This window comes from Anabrus simplex, chromosome 1, assembly GCF_040414725.1.
Source record: "Anabrus simplex isolate iqAnaSimp1 chromosome 1, ASM4041472v1, whole genome shotgun sequence".
NCBI classification, from domain to species: Eukaryota; Metazoa; Arthropoda; class Insecta; order Orthoptera; family Tettigoniidae; genus Anabrus; species Anabrus simplex.
The window spans coordinates 1,715,360,651-1,715,378,930 of NC_090265.1; the positions used below are offsets into that span (position 1 = coordinate 1,715,360,651).

The 18,280-nt window shown below is 39.2% G+C and overlaps 1 protein-coding gene across 1 annotated transcript in view; it reads left to right on the plus strand.

The window, feature by feature from the left end:
• LOC137498887 (uncharacterized) overlaps positions 1-5,234 on the plus strand; it is a 67,896-nt gene extending 62,662 nt beyond the window's left edge. The window contains exon 10 of the mRNA XM_068226599.1: positions 4,629-5,234. Coding sequence (XP_068082700.1) covers positions 4,629-4,663 — 35 coding nt within the window. The 3' untranslated portion in view covers positions 4,664-5,234. The remainder of the gene's footprint in view (positions 1-4,628) is intronic.
• Positions 5,235-18,280: the final 13,046 nt, after the last annotated feature.

Sequence of the window (18,280 nt, forward strand, 5' to 3'; positions counted from 1 at the left end):
GGAAAGGAAGTGACAGTCAAATGGGAAACCAAATAAAAAACATCTTCATGGCTGGCAAATGCAAGCTCACAGCTACCACATAGACACCCCACTAGGTAAAGTCCAATCGTTCGAAGAATATATTTTAAAAACATGGCACAACAGACTCGAAGGGCCATGGCCTACCAAGCAACCTTTGCTCAGTCCAAAGGCCTGCAGATTGTGAGGTGTCGTGTTCAGCACGATGAATCCTCCTGGCCATTATTCTTGGCTTTCTAGGCCGGGTCCACTATCTCAGCATCAGATAGCTCCTCGCTTATAATCATGTAAGCTGAGTGGACCTCAAACCAGCCCTCAGATCCAAGTAAAAATCTCAAACCTGGCCGGGAATCAAACCCAGGTCCACCGGGTAAGAGGCATGTATGCTACACCTACATCGCGGGGCTGGCTCGAAGAACGAAGGTATCAGCCAAAGGAAGGCAAGGACCATGAAGGGTATGGAAATAGCATTGAGTTCGGGTGAGAAGAAGAGTGGAGCTGAGCAATGAGTTCATTTCACTGTGTTAGAGACACTTTAATTTAAATTGAGTGGCTGAGGTGTTTATGGCACTGGCTTTCTAGTCTAAGTTGGCTCAGTCCTGTGGTATTTGTAGGTACCCAAATGCATCACCCTTGTGTCGGTAGATTTAGGTAAAGGAACTCCCGTGAATAATACTTCCGGTACCTCGGCATCTCTGAAAACTGTACAAATAATTGGTGGGACTATAAACAAATCTCACTGTTGTCCTTCCTCTTTTCATGATGTTCCTTCATGATCTTTTTTCACATTTTGATAGTTATCTCTACAATGTTCCTTGCCGATATGTGCTCATGACCACGCAGTTTTCACCTTGAGATAATCACAATAAAACCACCATCACCAGTTAACATCATTGAACAAGGTTTCCATGTTAGTGATGCTTGGCATTGAAATCAATCAATCAATCAATCAATCAATCAATCAATCAATCAATCAGTCAGTCAGTCAGTCAGTCAGCCAATCAATCAATCAATCAATCAATGGATACCTCTGGCAACTACCGCGGTAACCACGCTGCTTCTTTTCACACGCGCACAGAACTCATTGACGACCGCTTCTTTACTACACATCGCTACCGGTTGTACAGCGTACCGGTACAGTGTGTGTGTGTCTCAAATCTGCAGAATGGCATCAAAACATGCGACCCTTCAAATTCTTAGAAAATCCATGGCTACTCAGTGGCAGAGTCATAACGCGTCTATTGTACTTGACGCTTAGTAAAATTAAGGTTTATAGACAGCAGGAATATTCTCATGATGAATAGTCATATTGTAAAGATACGTGGAAAAGCTATTGCCGGCAAATTTTCAACGGGTTCTAGTCGATATTATGATGCCAATTTTAAGTTAATGTTTATTAAACACTCGGAAATGTAGAATAATTGTGCCGCCGCAAGAAAATACGGCATAGGCCTAACTAAAGCCAATATTTGGCGTTAGCATGAAGACAAAGAGCTAAAAAAATGCGTACTGTAAAAGAAATGCATTCAGTGGTCCACAACAAGGACACTTTAAAGAAGTTGATGATGGAATAGGTATGGTATGTGCACGAAAAATGGAAGGGCAGTTGGCCATACCGTGGCGCAAAAAACTCGTTCGTTGACTTTCAACGTTCGCGATTAGGCCTATACATCGCTAACCGTTGAATTTGGTCGTACCCGACAAGTGAGACGTGCGTGTAGCGGTAGCTGGTTATATCTGACACTGCGTAAAAGTACGGTAACAGTTTTATAGACAGCAAGAATAATTTCCTGATGGATCGTTGTATTGTAGAGACGCATGGAATAGTTATTGCCAGAAAATTTTCAACGAGTTCTCTTCAGTATTATGATGCCAATGTTAAGTTAACGGTCCCTAAACCCGCGGAAATAAAGAATAATTGTGCAGCCGCAAAAGAAATGAAATATGGCGTGACGAAAGTCAATGTTCGGCGTCTAAAAGTAGTCTAAAAATGCGTAGGCCTGTACAATTTTACAAACCTGTTTTTGAGCCTGATTTTAACTTTTTGAAGGAAAAAGTGGGGTTCATCTTTGGTTCAGAGATATACGGAACTATATTTTTTTCAGAATGAAATTAAACATACACTTTCATGTAGTATGGGATTACGAAAAATAACAAACAAGTAAGCCTTAGTGTGGATATCATCTGCGGAAACGTAAGCTTTGAACAAACTGATTGCTGTTCTGTACCGATTTTAAAGTGAAGAAGGGTTTTCCAACATTTATACAAAAATCGGATATAACGACAATCCGTTATAGCGAGTAAATTTTTTGCTGTTATGAATTCTCGCTATAACAGACTTCTACTGTATTTAAGAAATATTAAGTTTTGGAGGTGTATTATACAATTGTGTTTATTATGATTTTATTATTTAGATTGAGACTTTCATAGCCTGTAATTGCAGACATGGTAATACGCTTTTGTGCTTTTGCCATGTCAGAAAATTAGTTGAAAATCTTTACGATTCACAGAGAACTTTGCTCCAACTCTTCAGACGAAAAACTTGTCTGTTCATGAGCAAGGCATCCCTTATATTGAAGGTTTGAATTTAACTCTGGAGTGGTCGCGATGGGTCTACGAGACCCGGGCAGACATACTTATTGGTGTTCCTGTTGTTGGAATGAACCCAGCGCTTCCCCATCCCTGGTAGCTTCTTGGCTCCCGACCTTCAATCAAACACAGTAGCCCGCTCTCAGTTGCCTTGGAAACTTTGCGCGTACAGACTGTTCAGGGTCTCGCAGACCCGGTGCGATTGTTAACGTTGGTCTTCGTTGTCAAACTTTGCATTGTTTGTTTAGTACACATTTTCTTCTGTGTAACAATGCATGAAGCTAATTCTTCCTGGATTCATTTCATATTGGAGGAATCTGAAAATGAAGAAGCTCTTGGTCATTTCTGTCCAACAAACAAAGACAGGAAGTCATCCTTCATCTGCCCCAAGTGCCCAAATTTCATTTGCGGAGAACATGGACAACTTGTCTGCAGAATGTACATAGAAATTGATTAAAGCGATGTTTCCCTGTACTTGTATGTGTTTCTAAAACTAATTTGATTTTTCTTTTATAAATTATGACAAATAATTCACACATACTTAAAAAAATCCATATATTTGTACCAATAGTTCAAGTGTGAAATTCTCTAAAATATGTTGTATTAAGACTGTGTAGAAAATATATGAAAGTGTTGCTTTGTGCATGTAGATGCAGGAAAAAGTGAAAAAAATGATGTAAAATACATTTTACCTTTACCATGTTTAACCTTTCACAAGTTAACAAAAAACAATAAGTTTTTAATGCAATGACAAAAATACATTTTTTGGTTAAGAAACGGGATAGTTAAATATTGTAGTCATGTAAAGTGCTGTCAAATAAACAAAATAATGTCCTATAATACTGTAATTGGAAATAAAGTATAAAAATCTAACAGTAAAACACAGAGAAAAAATGGGTCTGAGAGACCCGGTGCGACAATTAATATTGACAAAACCCATGCGACCACTCCAGGGTTAAGAAATCTTTACCATTGGCCTATAGTAAGTGTTATTCTCATTCATCATTAGATGTCTCCCTCTGCGCTAGCCTTTCAAGTGGGAGGTGACAACACCATCTTAGCTTCAATTAAGATGTTTCTTGTTCCAACTTATGTGCACATGAAGTAAGCAGCAAGGTCATCAGACAAATCAGGGATAAATATGGTAGAAGAAACTCAACAAATAAAAATAAAAGTACAGTGAAAGGCTGTATTATTATTTATTATTATCATCCATTTTATCTTGATTATGATATAAGTTCAGCTATTTGGCTGATTTGGTCAGCATTACAACTGATGTTCAGAGTGTCCCGACCTGGTAGGGAATTTTAACCCCTGATGGACAACTTCTAGGACTCAGTGTTTATCTGTATACACATAACACATAACAGGAACAAAGAAGGGCACCTCGCTGTAAAGTAGACCCTCTCAGGGTGAGGAAAAAGGAGATACCTTACAACTTAATATTACAGTAGTTTCTTTAAAGGCCGGTCTCCACTGATTAACATTTAACAACAACATGTTAAATGTTAAAAGTGTTAAATGTTAACTTCTGACACTATCAACAAGTTAAATGTTGAATATGTTTCATTTAACATTGTATCCACACTTAATAAACATGTTAAACTTGACTTCCTTTTTCTATATACAGTTAGTTCATTATATCAGTTTGTGGTAATACATTTAGATGATGTCTAGTGTTTTCAAACAAGGACAATGGACTCAGATGAAGAGGATCACCAGGCGAGTTGGCCATGCAGTTAGGGGCACGTGGCTGTAAGCTTGCATCCAGAAGATAATGGGTTTGAATCCCACTGTCGGCAGCCCTGAAGATGGTTTTCCATAGTTTCCCATTTTCACACCAGGGGTTGTACCTTAATTAAGGCCATGGTCACTTCCTTCCAAATCCTAGGCCTTTCCTATCCCATCATCGCCATAACACTTATCTGTGTCATTGCGACGTAAAGCCACTAGCAAAAAGAAAAAAGATGAAGAGGATTTGGCCTTTGTTATTGCCACTGTTGCTTCTTGTTTTGATTTAGAAATGCAGTCTAAGGGGTTTGGACAGCCAAAGTAAGGGACTGCCTGTAGGGGTGAAGTACAGTGGGGACTTCGAGGGCCCTGGGACCGCTACGGTAGCTGTGAAGGCCCTTCAGGAACTCTGAAAAGTGGTGGTAAAAGGGGCTTTGGTTAAGACGCAGCAGGTCGTTATGCTACTTAGGTTCCAGAATGGTTAAAGAAAAGAAAAAGTAAATAAATGCAATGTAAATTTTAATCTTATACCAGTTGTACAGTATCATTTGAAGTAATTCCACATACTGTATATCAGTTGACTATATTTGTAAGTAGTACAGGAGATATTATAAGTAGAATTTTGTAAACAATGTAAATTTACTAAGGATGAGCTGTGTGTTTAATAGAAAAAATTGTTAGCGTAAATTATATAACATTGTATTATAGGAAAATTTTATTCTCTTGTTAATTTAATATTTAGTGCTTGACAATAATGTATTTTAGTGTACCATTTGCCACCGAGGTAGACACCTCATTTGCAAATAAAGAGATTTTGATTTGATTTTGATATTTAGCACATTTCCTCCCCTCATCCTGCTCATTGCTTCAAAAGCAAACCACTTTGAAGTATCAACTTTGTCCCCTCCTGCCCCTGACTTCTGACTTTTCTGAACTTTTTACAATTCTTGACTGTACCAGGAGCAGAGGGATGATAGGTGTTTTTTTTTTTTTTTCAATGCACTAGCCGGAACAATTATAGGTAATTTAGAGTTCCTGGAAACTGTCGGCTTTCTTCACTATGTCTCTGTATTCCTTTGATGAGACATCCCACAAACAAGGCCTTACTATTATGTCATTAATTAAGTCCAGAGTAATCTCCCCGCTCCACTCCATTTTCTGACAATAAATTTTAGTACCGGTATAATGCAGAGAGAACGACATAGGTGCGCGTACTGAATTTGTAGCTTATAACAAAGAGATTGAGTATTGCGGAGTGTTGTAACTATAATTCTACTTCACGAGAAGTACACCATTTGCGTCATTTAGGCTATCTGTTGGAATGGAAACAGTATGGAAGTTCCCGAAGCTGTGCCGACATCTCACAAAGAACAAATTGAGTTGGACGCCAATGTTAAAAGTGTTTTTCTCAACATTCTGAGTTAACATGCAAAGTCAATTGGAAGACACAATCACAATATACATGTTAATTGTAACATGTTAAATTTAACATGTTGGTGTTAAATGTTAATCAGTGGAGACCGGGCTTAAGTTCATATTATTTGAAGACATCCAAGTGGCCAGCAGTAGAAGTGCAGGAATACTAATATTCTGGACATTTCATACTTGCCAGATACAAAATGTTCACATTTACAATTTCCTTGAAAATTCTCTCAGGGTAGACAGGTTTGTTTATATAATTTACATAATTCACTAGTACATATGCATTACATGGTATATCTGCATGGAAAAAGAAAGTATTCCGCACTGGGGATAGCTTTACAACAGGGGAATTTCAGCATTACAAAAATAAAAGCTCATTTTATCATATATACAGTGTGAAAATTTGAGAGGCGTTATGATACATTACTATCATACTGATGCTATTACTGTACAGCACGTCTCTCTCTCTCTCTCTCTCTTTCTGGTACGAACAGCACCTACTTGCATAGCATGGCCAAAGTTATCTAGGAAATGGACATCTTTTTTTCTATTTACACTGATGATTGCCAGACGCTTACCTAAGATCTAAAACAGGATCCCTTGAGTGACATCTCATGGCACTATTTGAGATTAATATTGATACTAATTTCTAGGTGGCAGTTAAGAATAAGTGACTATGATTCCCCCGGTGGACAAAGTTTGATGACATGTGGTGGGTGTTGTTTTCGGAGGAAGTAAAACTGGACAAACTTGCTCTTTACAGCTATCTTGAAAGAAAAAAGAAACAGAAGAATGAGGGTACTCATGCAATCTGGAGTAGGAAGAGAAAACAAGCTGATGGAGGGAGATCGGGCGGGCAACATAGCTGGCGACAACTTGGTCTCTCTCAACACGAATAGAAGAGGTCCAACAATTCGAAGAATTAAGGTATCGGCAAAAGAAGGGGAAGGGATATGAAGGACATGAGAGTGAAAGTCTCTAGGCCTTGGAAACCTAACAGCGTCAGGGATGGAAAAGAACTGGAGGGACACAAGTAAGTGGAAGGAATGCAAAACTCAGCTAGGGGGACCGTTGTCACCAAGTTGAGAGTGCCTGATCTCCTCGAACGACAGGCAGGGGGTACCACCCACTCTCTCAGGAGGATGTCGTTTGTGTTTATATACTGAGACACACTGACATGTAATATCTGTTGCAGCCTTTTGAATATTAACTGAAGAATTATTGCAGGTATCAAAATCTTTTTCTTTGATAAATATTCCTGAATTATTTGAGCATACAACCAAAAAAAAGGACTTAAATATATGTTATGTTTCAGCTCGTAAATACAACCTCAGGCCACGCCGCTCCCTTCGCTGAGCAGGGCCAGGTAAGCTTAGTCCATGGACACAGAACAAGTTTGTTTATAGAGAGTGTTTTAGATATAATCTTCTGGTGGTGAATATTGCTGTAAGAGGAAGTACAACTTTGCATTCATGAGCAAGGGCTCGGAGAAGTTGGTTAACCAAGGCATTCTTTGCATTTCTTTGACTGAACATTGCAAAAGTGCCTACCGGTACGACCGTGCAGGAAGTACTGGACATCTGAAGCAGGTCAGCTAGGCTTACTTCTGAAACATCACCAGAAGATGAGGCACCTTGTGGTGGACACACAGTGGACCAGCTGTAGCCTCTGATGGGGAGAGGCTACCCTCAAAATGACAGACAACCAGGCTTGCCTTCGATACATTGCCAGAAGATGAGGCACCTTGTGGTAGACACAGAGTAGTCCAGCTGTAGCCTCTGATGGGGAAAGGCTATGCTCAAAGCGACTGACTGCGAGGCTTGCCTTTGATACATTGCCAGAGGATGAGGCAGCTTGTGGTACACACACAGTGGAACAGCTGTAGTCTCTCATGGATAAAGGCTAACTTCATAACGACAGACCAACAGGCTTTTGATATCTCGCCAGAAGATGAGGCATCTTGTGGTAGACACACAGTGGACCAGAGAATTCTTTTTGTTGTTCTTCAAGAAATATGTACTTGCATTAAATCTATATGGCACTGAACCAAACTTCGTGAATGTTGTGTAATGACATAGCTGGAAAAGATGTTCTCATAGGAACAGATGTGTCATTACAGATGTTAAAATAAATGGTTTTCAATCCAAAACAGAACCTCAGGTGACAGGTTGTTAGACGTACAGATGACAAGGAACATCACCAGCAGATGAGGCACCTTGTGGTTGCCACACCTATAGCCTCTGATGGGGAATGGCTGCCCACAAAGCTACAGACCACCAGGCTTACCTTCGATATTGTACCCGTAAAAAGTGTTCATATCTTTGAGGCGCTTGATATTAAATTAACGAGCATGGATCTTATCCTAGGGAGTGGCTTTATCATTGGAGTTGGTACAGATAGGGGTATAGTTATCAATTTTAGAGATTCTTTGGATAAATTGAGTTTATTGATCATCAAAAGCAAGTTCATATCACCTTCGTACAGCAGCATGGAAGTGTCGTGGCTGGTCGGTACCTCCGAGTCCTGGGATGGCGCTGGACATCGCCTGGGCAGGGAATACACCTGCTCGGATGAGGAGTTCTGGAATGTCTCGACGTTCTGGAATGTCTCGAAGATTTGCACACGTTCCAGGGTTCGATTTGAGACGTAATTCTCACTTGAGTTTTCTGCACGGCACTCCACACGTTCATGGCTGTCTGAACAGATATAACCTTTTAATGATTGTTACTGCACTCTGGATATTAAATCAAAACGTTCTGGAATAATCACTCGAAGAACAAGATGATTTTGACTTTGTACAGGTAGAAATGCAAGTTCATAACATAAGCTTACTGTAAGTAAGAATGTTCCAGAGGATTACTGTCACTACAGTTCTAAATGCATAGTTCTGAAGATTGAAAACACATTGGCAATGAACTGAATAAATAGCACTCGGAAACTGTTTTGTTCCGTCGATAGGCAAAGTGAATAGCCATTAAAGAAAATAATATTTGAAAGAAAAAATCTGATTTCATAAATTATGGATTCACTCAAAATACTGGAAAGTTTTAGACTTTCTGGGAATGCGACATGCGTATTCTGAATTGTCACAGTCTTTAATGAGGATAAGAATCAAAACACAAGTCCCAGTGCAGCATTTGGAATGTATTGCATATTTCACAATTAAACATAATGTTGAACGTCCCCTAAGTTTTTACTAGACGTAAGTTCAATGAGGCACTTTGGAAAACAAGTCATATTGTTCACACGAAAGTTTATGTCGGTAGGGCACAAGTTCATCCTACACGCTTGGAAAATTTCAATGTTCCAGAAATTGATTCACAAAATACAAGTTTGAATAAGTTCAAAATGTAAGTCCAGTGTGGTACACAACACTCATGAAAATTCAAAGTCCTTTCAATCGTCGTCGGATAACTAAGTCCCTATGTTGCACTTCAAAAAACAAAGTTTCAATGTGTTGAAATAATAAAGTTCTGATATGTCAATATGACAAAGTTCCAACACGATGCTCGCAGAAAATAACAAAGTCCTGATCAGGCACTTCAAGAATATGACAAAGTCCCGACACAGCACTTAGAGAAAATACCGAAGTTCCAATACTTGGATTTCGAAGACTGTCAACTAGAAGTTCGACATGCGCAATACTACTCCTGTCACCCGTGTCGCAGAGACGGCGGAGTGACAGATACTGAATTCGTAGGTCGAGTGATCCTCCTTTTATACACGTTCGCTTGGAAGTGTCTAGAACTCAGGTACTATCTACCCTTATAACTCCTATGATACTCGGTGGATTTTCTTGAAATCTTGACAGATGACGTCCATTGTAAAGGTTTTTAAGATGGCAGTGTCAAAATAGCGATAAAGTAGCGCAAAATGTACTTTTGAGGGTAAGCTGGAACATTACCTTATATGGTCGCAGATAGCTGGCTTACGGCGGCCACGTCACTCGCTGGGTGCGTCACTGCGTTCGGCGGGCTGCCTACATTCCACCTTGCGCGAAGTTCAACAAACATACTTCGGACTTCCCTCGTAGCGGCGTTCCCGGTACAATATATTGCCAAAAGATGAGGCATCATGTGGTAAACACACAGTGGAGTAACTGTAGCCTCTGATGGGGAGAGGCTACCTTCACAGCAACAGACCACCAGGCTTGCCTTCGATACATCACCAGAACATGAGGCACCTTGTGGTAGACACACAGTAGAGCAGCTGGAGTCTCTCATGGGAAGAGGCTACCTTTATAGTGACAGACCACCAGGCTTACCTTTGATACATCACCAGAAGATGAGACACCTTGTGGTAGACACACAGTGGACCAGCTGTAGACTCTCATGGGGAAAGGCAGCAGACCTCTAATCATCTTCTTCCTCACCTCCTCTCCTTAATTTCTTGTTCTTGGCTCTTGCTGTGGAATTGGCCCAGTTTTGTGGCTGGACTCACTTTGAGGGATGTATTTGCGTTTGTGTGGAACCTGGCAGTATGCAGCCTTTGATATAGAGGAAAACCATGCACAGGTAAAATACCTGGCCAAGCCACAATTCGAACCCTGGGCCCTTTGAATTGATAATTCAAACAAGAAACATGCCTTGCCCTCTCAGAGGCAAAGGACTGAAGAGGAAGTCAGAGAAAAGAATGCATTGGCCAAAGAAAAGGAGGGGTCATGAAGGGAGTGGAAGTGAGTTTTCCTAGGCTGTCAGGGTTGGAGGAGAACCAAGGAACGATATATTACAGGGGATGGTCGCCTTGAGGCCGTACTTAACACCTCCCTGTGTGAAAAAATATCAAATGGAAGACATTGAAAATAATCAATATAACAAATTGAAAACAGTAACCAATATGAAATTACTGGAGAAGAGCTTCACTTTCAAAACAAAGGGGAAAAACGTCCTGTAAACTTTGCTTAGAAAGAGAGAACTACGATATGTTTTGATTCTTCGTAATGATAAAAATGAACGATGGTTGAACTTCAGGACAGAAAGATGCACAGATGCAAACGCAATTCTTGATTACTGTGATACAGTTTATGACGACTGCACTGATGAATCACTAAACATGTTACAGCACTTGCAAAATGCATGTGTGAGGTTCATCTGCAACATTAAATATACAGACCATGCAACTTTGTCCTACACCAAACTCGGCTGGATACGTCTACAAGACTGATGTAATCTTCATTGCCTAATCTTACTCCAACATATTTTAAATCTCAATTCTCCTTCATACCTTAAAGAAAATTTCTATAATCTCTCTTTACATCATGGAAAAAATATAAGAGCACAGGACATGCTCGTTCTTATCTTATCCAATTATAAGCCAATATGGTAATTCCTTCACAGTTACTGGAATTCGTGAATGGAACAATCTACTACAAGATGTCAGAGGAATACCAGTGCCCAAGAATGGTCATGCACAAAATATCTGATGGAAAGACACAAATAGCAAGGCTGCAAGACATAATCACTTTCCTACTTCCTAGTTCTCTTTTCTTTAAAATCCTCTTCTCCCGCCTACTTTATACTTCCCCTGTATGTTCTCAATTTGGGTGGATAATCAACAGTACAACAGTAACTTTCATTTCACAGATAATTCTCTTTTGATTTTTACAACTTTAGTGTTTATGTATATCTTCAAAACTGTATTGATTTTCTGTACCGTAATATTGTGCTTTCTCTTACAAGTAGTTACTTTTAGCTATAGTTCAGTAGTTCTATATAGTTCTTAACCCATGGGAGGGAGGATAGAATGTTCGAATGACAGAGGTCACTCACAGAGTTTTCTTTCGTGATCATGATAAAGACAAACAGAGCTTCACTAATGATATAGTTGTGTCACCATTGATATTATTTATAGCTGGTATATTACAGTAACATAAATAAATAATCACAGGCATCATACATCTGCATTAAACCAATGTTTTCAAGCAATTTTCAAAATTAAACCTGAATTGATAAAATTTATTCTAACGGCAACATGATTTTTATAAAGATATGCATATTTTAAGTAAGTAGTAAGACGTAATTAAAACACCATGAAAACATAATAATTGTCTATTGCAACGATGCTTGACATAACTATAGGATAAGATACCTTCTCTGAAAGCAATAAATGTCATAAACAGATGTTTATGCACTCACTACCACATTTCCTAACTCTGAGTGGCTACCATAAAAATTATTTTACCACAATGAAAAGTATTCAGTCTGAGACCAGGCACATTCATCACACTCATTACAGGCCTATGTCTTCTACTCCCCGTCATCGAGTTTGGTCACCTGCTCACTTTCTGCACGGTCTTGAGACATAGGACAGTGTGCTCTTTGCCTATAAAATAACCATATGTAGCTCACCTGGTTTTTGAGGGCCTGTTCTTCATCCAATTGCATTTGAAACAACTTCTTGTGCCTCTCTGAGCAACTGGATGAGGATGTATTTTCTCTCGTGTTACACCACTGATCTCCTGGATTCTTGCTCGCAGTGTTCTTGGCAGATTTTTGTGCATCAATTGTAGCTGCACGTACTCTTTACACAATTTCTGTGCTAGAGATTTAAAAAATTGCCTCCTGAGCATTCCTGTGTCATTCACATTATTCTTCGGAATGATGAAACTGTTTATTCTACCCACCTTCAGAAGGCCATAGCAAATGGTCAACGACCATCGGTTGCTTGTCCTTGCAATGGTGTTGGTAGCCTTAAATTCATTAACTGTATTTACACCTCCTTTCGTTCCATTGTAAAATGATAGAACATCGGGTTTTGCTGCATCTCCAGCACAACCACTTTGTTTTTTCTTGGAATGTAGGAGACAATTGTACATTCAGATGTAAATGTAAAGGTGTAAAGGTGTAAAGGTGGGAGGGGGAGTTTTCATTCTGGTGAAAGAAGAATTTGTAAGCTACGAAAAAGTTAAAGATGAGACACATGAAATTCTAGGTGTAAGGCTCATTTCTAAAGATAATAGGCAACTTGATATATTTGGAGTGTACAGATCGGGAAAGGGTAGCACTGATGCGGATTCGGAATTATTTGATAGGGTAGTCAGCTATGTGGGAAACGACATGGAAAGAAATGTGATTGTAGCGGGAGATCTGAATTTGCCAGATGTCAATTGGGAAGGAAATGCGAACGACAGGAAGCATGACCAACAAATGGCAAATAAGTTAATATGGGAAGGACAGCTGATTCAGAAAGTGATGGAACCAACCAGAGGGAAAAATATCCTGGATGTGGTGCTGATAAAACCAGATAAGCTCTATAGGGAAACTGAAGTAATAGATGGTATTAGTGATCATGAAGCAGTTTTTGTGGTAGTTAAAAATAAATGTGATAGAAAGGAAGGTCTTAAAAGTAGGACTGTTAGGCAGTACCATATGGCTGATAAAGCAGGTATGAGGCAGTTTCTAAAAAGTAACTATGATCGGTGGAAAATGGTAAATAAAAATGTAAACAGACTCTGGGATGGGTTTAAAGAAATTGTTGAGGAATGCGAAAACAGGTTTGTACCTTTAAGGGTGGTAAGGAATGGTAAAGACCCACCTTATTATAATAGAGAAATAAAGAGACTAAGAAGGAGGTGCAGACTGGAAAGAAATAGAGTTAGAAATGGCTGTGGAAGTAAGGAGAAATTGAAGGAACTTACTAGAAAATTGAATCTAGCAAAGAAGGCAGCTAAGGATAAAATGATGGCAAACATAATTGGCAGTCATACAAATTTTAGTGAAAAATGGAAGGGTATGTATAGGTATTTTAAGGCAGAAACAGGTTCCAAGAAGGACATTCAAGGAATAATTAATGAACAAGGGGAGTGTGTATGTGAGGATCTTCAAAAGGCAGAAGTATTCAGTCAGCAGTATGTAAAGATTGTTGGTTACAAGGATAATGTCAAGATAGAGGAAGAGTCTAAGGCCAAAGAAGTAATAAAATTTACATATGATAACAATGACATTTACAATAAGATACAAAAGTTGAAAACTAGAAAAGCGGCTGGAATTGATCAGATTTCTGGGGATATAGTAAAGACAATGGGTTGGGATATAGTACCATATCTGAAGTACTTATTTGATTATTGTTTGGCCGAAGGAGCTATACCAGATGAATGGAGAGTTGCTATAGTAGCCCCTGTGTATAAAGGAAAGGGTGATAGACATAAAGCTGAAAATTACAGGCCAGTAAGTTTGACATGCATTGTATGCAAGCTTTGGGAAGGCATTCTTTCTGATTATATTAGACATGTTTGTGAAATTAATAACTGGTTCGATAGAAGGCAATTCGGTTTTAGGAAAGGTTATTCCACTGAAGCTCAACTTGTAGGATTCCAGCAAGATATAGCAGATATCTTGGATTCTGGAGGTCAAATGGACTGTATCGCGATTGACATGTCTAAAGCATTTGATAGGGTGGATCATGGGAGACTACTGGCAAAAATGAGTGCAATTGGACTAGACAAAAGAGTGACTGAATGGGTTGCTATATTTCTAGAAAATAGATCTCTGAGAGTTAGAGTAGGTGAAGTTTTGTCCGACCCTGTAATAGTTGAGAGGGGAGTTCCTCAGGGCAGTGTTATCGGACCTTTATGTTTTCTTATATATATAAATGATATGAGTAAAGGCATGGAATCAGAGGTAAGGCTTTTTGCGGATGATGTTATTCTCTATAGAGTGATAAATAAGTTACAAGATTGTGAGCAACTGCAACGTGACCTCGAAAATGTTGTGAGATGGACAGCAGGCAATGGTATGTTGATAAACGGGGCTAAAAGTCAGGTTGTGAGTTTCACAAATAGGAAAAGTCCTCTCAGTTTTAGTTACTGCGTTGATGGGGTGAAAGTTCCTTTTGGGGATCATTGTAAGTATCTAGGTGTTAATATAAGGAAAGATCTTCATTGGGGTAATCACATAAATGAGATTGTAAATAAAGGGTACAGATCTCTGCACATGGTTATGAGGGTGTTTAGGGGTTGTAGTAAGTATGTAAAGGAGAGTGCATATAAGTCTCTGGTAAGACCCCAACTAGAGTATGGTTCCAGTGTATGGGAACCTCACCAGGATTACCTGATTCAAGAACTGGAAAAAAATCCAAAAAAAAGCAGCTCGATTTGTTGTGGGTGATTTCCGACAAAAGAGTAACGTTACAAAAATGTTGCAAAGTTTGGGTTGGGAAGAACTGAGAGAAAGAAGAAGAGCTGCTCGACTAAGTGGTATTATCCGAGCTGTCAGCGGAGAGATGGCGTGGAATGACATTAGTAGACGAATAGGTTTGAATGGCGTCTATAAAAGTAGGAAAGATAACAATATGAAGATAAAGTTGGAATTCAAGAGGACAAACTGGGGCAAATATTCATTTATAGGAAGGGGAGTTAGGGATTGGAATAACTTACCAAGGGAGATGTTCAATAAATTTCCAAATTCTTTGAAATCATTTCGGAAAAGGCTAGGAAAGCAACAGATAGGGAATCTGCCACCTGGGCGACTGCCCTAAATGCAGATCAGTATTGATTGATTGATTGATAAATCCAAAGATGGAACTTGTTACAGGCCAATTTTTAAATTGAATGAACAAAGGTGGTACCTCTCTTTTGTTCATTCTTAGAGTACCAAGTACTATTAAATTATGGTTCTGTAACATGTCCATTACCAAAAGATATGAACAGTACCATTTGTCTACAGTCACATCGCGACCACTGCCTGATAATGGTTGCACCAGCTCCTCTACCACATTTTTGAAGAATTGCAAACAGAGTAGGTTCCTGCTGGTTGCTTACTGGCATGGAAATCCATGTTTACAGTGTAGTAAGTTCTTGCACAGGCCAATGCGAATATCTTTATCCCATATTTTGCCGGCTTACTCCTAGTATACTGTCTGAAATTAAATTCTCCATGAAATGTTTCCAGCATTTCATCCACAGTACAGTACTCACTAATTACACAATTACATTGGCCGTTTTCCACAAATTTCCTGAATACTTCTCAGATTGGCACAAGTTTGTCAAGTGAGTTTCGTTCCTCTCTGGTATTCATATCATCAAATCTAAGAGCTCGCAGTAAGAATTTGAAATGCTTGACAGACATACAACTTTGAAAGAATTCTACACCATTGCCATCTGATGCCCAAGCAAATTCAGGTGGGAAACTTTCAGAATTCCTGACATATACAAAAGACGAAAGGGCGGCTTTAATTTCTGCAGACATTGTGTTCGCAGCGTCTCTTTCCCATGAGTAATTACTTCGATTTTTCTCTATTCATATGTTTGTAAAGTTGGTTATATCACTCACCATATCGCCAATGAAAAACAGATTTCACACATCGAGTGGAGTGCACGCTTCAACGGCTTGTCTCCACACTTGAGGTAAAAGGGTTCCTATTACATTGCGAGCAAAATTTCTAACTTTTTTAGGCAGTGCGTGAACATTCCAGTGTGTTGTCCCATCTCTTCCAGTATACACAGGATGGGTTATCACATTTACTTCCTCGTCTAGTTCACCTATTTCCTGTAATTCATCAACAGAATTTTCAAAATAGGATTCATGATCACTGTCTTCCAACACATTGGCATCATCATCATCAACATCATTTACTCCATCAGTCTTCTGTCTCTTCAATAAATAACTGTTTTCAAAATGAGCCCTTCCTATTTGCATTTAGCAGTTCTTGCTACTCCTCATGTTCTATACTGTCTGCGAATACTTTCATTTTCTTCTTCCATGTCAACACAAAATGTCAGAAAACACTACACTATTGAAATATTTACACACTTAGCATGAATGTTTACGTAAATTACATGACATAAGAGGTCACACGTGGATGAAAACTCCGGCTCGCTGAGAACCGCACTGGGTCGCACACGGACAAAAGCTCCAGACGCTTACAAAAAGCATGCTCACACTGACGACGTGATTGTTGCGAGGCTGAAACTTCCCCCACTACTAGCCGACAGTTTGGGGAAAAGCTATTGAGGGGGACAGCTGATAAGCTTGAATCCTATGACATTACATATTCGTAATTATTTAGAACCCAGAAGAAAACTCCATGTGCGACCTCTCACGGGTTATTTACTTCTTTATGATTTGTAATTAGTCATTTATCAATCTAATTCCATTACTGGTTAAGTGTAAGACAGGGACAGCTGTCACTAACTTTGCCAGGATATATAAATTATCTATATACCTAAGTAAACCAACTCTTGCATTTTCCCCTTTTGATTTTATGTTGATAATTCTGTTTTTGCCTGACCAAAAATCCTGCTATTCCTACCAATGTACTTCACATACCAACTACATCTACCTTTAGTTTATCCATTTTCCTTTTCAGATTCTCTAACCTACCACAATAATTCAAACTTCTAACATTCCATGCTACGACTCACAGAACGTCAATATTCACCTTCCTCTCATGTAGTCTGTACCTGGAGAACCGAATTGATGGCTATTTTATCTCTGGAACATTTTACCTGGGAGGAAGCCATCATTCGTACATCATCCATACAGAGAGAGCTGTACGTTGTCGGGAATTATATGGCTGTAGTTTCGCGTTTTCAGCCTGTAGCAGTATCAACATAGCTAAGCAGTGTTAAATATTCTTATGAGGCCATATCAATCATCTAAACTGCCACTCTTGCAACTTTCAAAAGGCTGCTACCCCTCTTTCAACGAGTCATTCATTAGTCTGGTCTATTGACATATACTCATCCAATATGGTTGCACCTATGGCTCGGCTATCTGCTTCACTGGGATGTACAAGCCACCCCACCGCAGCAAGGTCACTTGGTTTGCAGGATAGGGGGCATTTGACAGTGTAGTAAAATGGAAGAGAGCAGGATTTGACCAATGAAGATCAGCTATGGAAGGTAAAAATGAAGAGGCTGGCATGGAATTCTGTAACACCCCAATGGGTGATGGACATAGGCCTAAGCGACTCCAGGTACCCCAAAATTGGGTACCGCTATATGTGAGGGTGGTGAGTGCCTCACTCGATGTTACATAAAGAGGGATTCATAATCATGCCCAACCTATAAAATATACCCGGTACATATGGTGACAATCATCATTCATGGGTTAAATCAGTACGTTACAATATTTTTATAACAGTTTTATACTGTATATGTGGGATATCTGATATCCACCTAAACATGGACAATGCATCCACTATTATGAGTATGTCCCTTTAATGTCACCTGAATACGATTCATATGTGGTTTAAGTGTATGATAAATTGCAATGCAGATATAGAGTATTCGCTTGGTGGCACCAGCTAGTCAGATGTCTCTTATCTCCAGATTGGTAGCTTCCACGATGATTTAAAATCACTTAAACTAAAGCCTGAAACAGATGCCATAAGACTAAATAGAAAGGAAAGATCAGAAAGGATTATAACCATGATACTGTAAATCATTCAAGAAATAAATCTAGATGGCTGGTTTATTTACATTATTCAACACTATGGAGGAGATACAATCATCGTACATTTAATTATTATGATGCTATCCTGGCAATAATGACATTCTTCCTAATCTTTATCTCAAATAACA